Source organism: Capsicum annuum, chromosome 7 (assembly GCF_002878395.1).
Source record: "Capsicum annuum cultivar UCD-10X-F1 chromosome 7, UCD10Xv1.1, whole genome shotgun sequence".
Taxonomy (NCBI): domain Eukaryota; kingdom Viridiplantae; phylum Streptophyta; class Magnoliopsida; order Solanales; family Solanaceae; genus Capsicum; species Capsicum annuum.
This window is the reverse complement of record NC_061117.1, coordinates 35433893-35439688: the sequence shown is the minus strand read 5'-3', so window position 1 is coordinate 35439688 and position 5796 is coordinate 35433893. Positions and strand designations below refer to the sequence as shown.

General features: G+C 31.6%; 1 protein-coding gene across 1 annotated transcript; it reads right to left on the bottom strand.

The window, feature by feature from the left end:
- Positions 1-2794: 2794 nt before the first annotated feature.
- LOC107876422 lies at positions 2795-3665 on the bottom strand. Its single transcript, XM_016723350.1, has 2 exons — positions 3398-3665; positions 2795-3237 (listed from the first exon to the last, which is right to left on the bottom strand). The coding sequence occupies exons 1-2, from the start codon at positions 3663-3665 to the stop codon at positions 2795-2797; spliced, it is 711 nt and encodes a 236-aa protein (XP_016578836.1).
- Positions 3666-5796: the final 2131 nt, after the last annotated feature.

Below are 5796 nucleotides of genomic sequence, written 5' to 3'. Positions count from 1 at the left end.
CTTTATATACTCAAAAGATATTAAATTTAATTATTATATTTATTTCTATTATTTAAACAAATATGCTACTCAGTTTAATATTTGAACTCATCAAAGTGAGATACACGCGCAAGGTGCGTACACCTAAACTAGTGTGTACATATATATACATAAGAGAGAGTATTTGATGTGTAAATTTAAAAGTATTATCTTAAAAATGTTGGTATATAAATTAGATAAATATTATGGAAGGCGAAGATATAATCATGAAGATATGGGGAAGATGAGATATAACAACTAATGTGAAATGTTATTTTTGGAGTTTATTTTTTCTATTTCTTCGAGAAAAATCATTTTTCTCATTTTTAATAAATTTATTTTTCTAAAAAGAAAATTCTAAAAACTTTGATTAACCAAATATAAAAAAAAAAAATTAAAAATATTTTCCTCCACACAAAACACGACTAAGTTTAGCAGACAAGAAAGATATAAAATGGGAATGGACGGTGGAAGTCACTATAATAAACCCCCACTCATATGCATCCTCATCATCGTATGTTTTTCTTGGAAACAAATCAATCTTTTCACAATGCAAATCTAAACCGGAACTTCCTCTTTGTTAAACATGTGTGCCATAGACTTATGTTAACCAAGAGAATTTCCAAACTATTTTTTGGCTTAATGATGGATAGTGGTGTTTGGACTGATTTGAGTGAATTTTGATTACGAGAGATGGAATCAGAATTTAAAATTTTATCACTTCCAATTATTTATAAATATGTATAAATATATATAAAAATATTTAAGACAAATATAAAGTTTGAATGAAAACTTTATTTTTGTAAATTAAGTTCTAGATAGGTTTTATCTTTCTTGCTCGGTCTAGGCGTTCTTATCTTTTTGTTCCTTTGAAAATTCAAACTTATAATTTAGGATGGAGGTGAAGGATACTTACCATCTGAGCAACCTCTCTTATTGAGTTTTAGATAGCTTGCTTACACAAATTAATTAATTTTTTAAAATAAAAATACAAAATTTTAGCAAGAGTTTATAATAGTGTTGAATTATAGTCTGTTCGATACAAAAATAAAAGTTATATAGAGGAATTAAAAAAATATAACTATTCGTTTTGAACATATAGTGAATAGAGATCGGGTTACTATCTAATAATTAGGATGTGTGTTTCCATTTAGTATATGAAATTATCATCCGATTGATTCATATTCATGTCGTGTAAGATCACAATATAAAAAATGCTCTTTATTATAGTTTCTCCATTTTAAGACGTGGACATAAAATCTGTGATTAAGAATGGATAATTAGATTACCATTTCCACTACTGTTGGAAAAAAACAGAACTTAATCTGTAAAAGAGAAACAAAAACAGAACTTGAATTTAGAAGAGAAAGAGCAGAAAGCTTGGTTATATTTTTTATTGCTTATTGAAATAATCACTTTCACATTTATACATAATATTATAACTGAAAACGCTTAATTAAAGGAGTAAAATAAGATATCATAATCTCTAACATTTATAGCCTGAAGATCAGTAACGGTAATAAATTAAATTCTACAAGATTGCAATCTTATTTTGCTATCCTACTTTAAAGCTGTATTTTGAATCACAGCGGCAACTACATCTAATAATCTCCAGCTTTTGAGACATTACTATTAACACTCCTCCTTGACTCAAGAGCAGTAACACCAAGTCTTTCTCTGAGAAACTCGAATCTTGCTCCAGGTAAAGACTTAGTTAAAATATCAATATTCTGGAAATCAATTCTGCAGTGCACCATGTTTATGTCTCCATTCTTTTCCACCTCCCTTAAGAAATAAAGCTTGATCTTGAAATGTTTTGTCTTTCCACGAGAAACAGGATTATGTGCAATTAAAATTGCAGCTTCATTATCCACAAGGATTTCGGTACTATTCTTTTGTTCCATGTACAAATCTGCCAGTAATTTCAGAATCCAAAAGGCATGATTCACAGCTAAAGTAGCTGCAATGTATTCTGCTTTAACTATAGATTGAGCCACAACATCTTGCTTTTTTTTTAACACCAAGAGAATATTCCAGAACCAAAACTAAAAGAGTACCTTGAGGTGCATAAGAAAAATAAAGACAACTAAATATTTTCAGATTTGTTAGCAAAGGTTTGTAACCAAACCAAGCCTTAAATGGTGTCTTCTTTTGCAGAGCCTTAGTTGGCAATTTATTTAGCAGAAATTCTGCGGTATTGGTAGCTTCAACCCAAAATTTCTTTGGCAGCTCTTTCTCATGAAGCAAACACCTTGTCATCTCCATTAGCGTCCTATTTTTTCTTTTCACTACTCTTTTTTATTGAGGAATATAAGGTGTCGTTAGCTGATGCTCGATTCCTGCTTCATTACAAAAGTTATTGAACTTTTCTGAAGTATACTCGATTCCATTATCTGTTCTTATGTCTTGAATTCTGCAACCACTCTGATTTTTTACAAAAGTACCCTTTAAAGATGGTCTTTTTTGAGGTCCTCCTACATCTGTGTGAACAAGTTGCAGCTTATTCTTTGGCCTCTATGATGAATTCTGAAAAGAAAGCCTTGTTTGCTTCTCATACCGACAAGCTTCACAAGCAAGCAAATTTTTCTCAAGGATCGGGAGACCTTCTGCTAGTTGATTTTCTTTCATGAAGAGTACGACATCATGATGATAATTTTTGAGTCTTTTATGCCATAACTCGAAATCATTTTCCAACCTCACAACTATTGCTTGCTCCTCATCCAATAGATTTAAGAAAAATAATATTCCTCTCATCTTGACCTTGAACAACTCCTTATTATCGGGATCCTTCATGACACATGTTTTTTTCTTCAAACAACACTTTGAAACCATTTTCAAGTAGCTGCCCAATACTTAAGAGGTTTTGATCAAGGTCGAGAACAAAGAAAACATCAGCTATAAGTTTCAAACCTACAGGGCTTTGAATTGCAATTGTTCCTTTGCCTTTTGCGTCAAGATATTCTCCATTTCCAATTTTGACTTTGGAAATAACAAATTTATCTAGTTCTTTAAAGAGCTCTTGATCACTGGTCATATGATTTGTGCATCCGCTATCAATTAACCAATTTTCAGAAGTGTTTTTGCTAGCAAAAGAAGTTGTTACAAACAACTGCTCTTTTTCATATTGATTTACAGCAACCTTGGCTTCTTCTTGTTGCGTTTGTGACTTGCATACTCTCTCCACATGGCCCAGTTGACCATATTTGTTACACTTGATATCTGGTCTTCACCAACATTTCTGTTGAGAGTGATTTGTCTTTTTGCAATGAGGGCAAGGTGGATTACTTCCCCTGATTATTGTAATTATTGTCTTGCCTTTGCTTTTGGTTCTTTTTCTTTCCCTTGTATGACTCATTTTATGATTTATCTTGAGAAACACCTTCAACAGAACCTTCTTTCCTTATTATTCTCCTTTGCTCTAATTCCTGCAAAGCTTTAATAAGTTTTGCCAAGGTAATGCTTGACATATCCTTAGAATTTTCTAAAGAAGAGATTGTGGCTTCATATTTCTCAAGAAGTGTGACAAGAATTTTTTGAATAATTCTTTCATAAATAAAATCCTTACCAAACAATCTCACTTTGTTGGCTAAGTCGAGTAGTTGATCTGCATAATCTTTTATAGTTTCTGGTTCTTTCATTCTCTTCATTTTAAATTTTCGAATCAGATTCATCACTTACATATTCTGAATTCTTTCATTTCCTTGGTATTACTTTTTGAGATACTCCCAAATTTCTGCACGAACTTCATTTGCATAATTCTAGTAAGAATTGAAGAAGATACCGCAGAGAAAAGGCATGCTTTGGCTTTGGCTTTCCTTGTCTTTCTCTCTTTGTGATGTTTCATTTGATTCACTATTAGATTATCTACAAGAAGAGTTACTTCATAGTCCTCTTCTACTTCTTCCCATAGATCAGTGTCTCAAGATGAACTGTCATTCTAATTGCTCAAATTTGATAATTCTTACATTGAAGACAGGTGGAGTTAGAAAGCTTGTTTCAGAATTCATTTTCTATAAACTATTTAAGATAACAGTTTAAAGAATGGTTATATAGAAAGAACTTGTATTTTTTGACTTACTCTCTTCTCACAGGTCCCTCAAGATGGCAATGCACTGATACCAATTTTTTGGGAAAAAATAAAACTTAATCTGTAAAAGAGAAACAAAAACAAAACTTGAATTTATAAGAGAAGGAGCAGAAAGCTTGATTATATTTTTTATTGCTTATTGAAATGATCATTGCCACATTTATACATAATATCATAACTGAAAATGCTTAATTAAAGGAGAAAAATAATCTATCATAATCTCTAACATTTATAGTCTAAAGATCAGTTACGGTAATAAATTAAATTTTGCAAGATTCCAGCCTTATTTTGCTATCCAACTTTAAATATGTATTTTGAATCACAGTAGCAACTACAGCTAATGATCTCCAATTTTTGAGGCATTAGTATTAACAACCACATCCCTTGGTGGTGATCAAAGTCTAATAACCTTTTGGATCTGTTGGACAATAAAATTTCGAGAACGAAAATAATAATCGAGACAAGAAAATATATCGCAATAATTAATTTATTGATTTCAATATGTTAGTAGTACAATCTCTATGAATACTCTGATTCGCCTTTTCAAATATAAATTCAAGGGCTTAAAGCTTGATCTCAAATTTGAACTTGATTTGTTGATTTGAGGGACTTGGTCTTGACTTATGCTTGAATTCAAGGGCTTTTGAGCTTGTTCTTGAATATTCCGGTCTTGATCTTGAATCTTGATGAACTTGATTTGAATACTTGAGCTTTGTAGAGAAATTGCGGCGTTTTATCTAAGAGCTTTCTCTTACTTCTTGTTAGAGCTTTGGGGTCTTTCTTCTGAATTATGAGACCCCTATTTATAGTTGTAGAAAGGAAAGAGTCATGATGAGGATGGACTTTCTTTGACCAGTCAAATTCACGTGATGTGGCATCTTTTATGGGTTTTTTATTTCACTAGGTCTGCTGCATCATTTTGACATGTGGCATAGTTCTATTGACTCCTTCACTTGACTTGACATTCCACGTCATTTGACAAGTGACACTCCTTTGGGCCTCTAGAATATGACAATATTTTGAGCTTAGCAAAATGGGCTCATCATTTGTAGCCCAAATCAATGGGTTAGCCCAATAAATATTGCACTTTATTTAAATCCATACATATTTGGATTTAAATAATTGATTCAATTATATTAATCCGCAATATTTATTTGGGACTAATCTATTTTGAATTTAACATAATTCGAATTTCATATGAATTTAAATTTAATAAAATTTCATTGCCCATAAATGCCCTTACTTCAAGACTTGTCGAGACATTTTATTTTTTTTCGAAGAGTAGACTTAAGTATTCATTTATAATTAAATTGGGATCAATGACCTTTACTGCATGCATGTGAATCGTGCCATGTCTAGGATAGCATGCAGTACAAGTTGTGGTTTCAAGTAACAATGATAATTATTTATCATTTTAATGTCTCCTTTATATTTTTAGCAAATACAATCTTCATGATTTAAACATCACTGCTTAGCAGTCTCCTTTCCTTTTTCTTTCACCAGTTGATCATATTTAAGTAGAAAATTGTGCACTCGTAGCCGTCTTTGACACTAATTAGATTAGTGGTCAATTATTCAGTTCTTTTTGGACTCGAACTGTTGCATTGAATCCTATCAAATTAGGATGTGGGTGTCGCCCCTCTTTGCCTATAAATAGGAGGATGCCTCTCATTCTCTTAACATTAGTTTTG

Bases quoted from the DNA above. Each gene is read 5' to 3' on its own strand.
- LOC107876422 (XM_016723350.1), bottom strand. From the start codon at position 3,665: ATGAAGAGAATGAAAGAACCAGAAACTATAAAAGATTATGCAGATCAA. The intron at 3,238-3,397 runs GTGTTTCTCAAG...GGTGAAGACCAG, and splicing joins GAAAGAAGGTTCTGTTGAAG to ATATCAAGTGTAACAAATAT.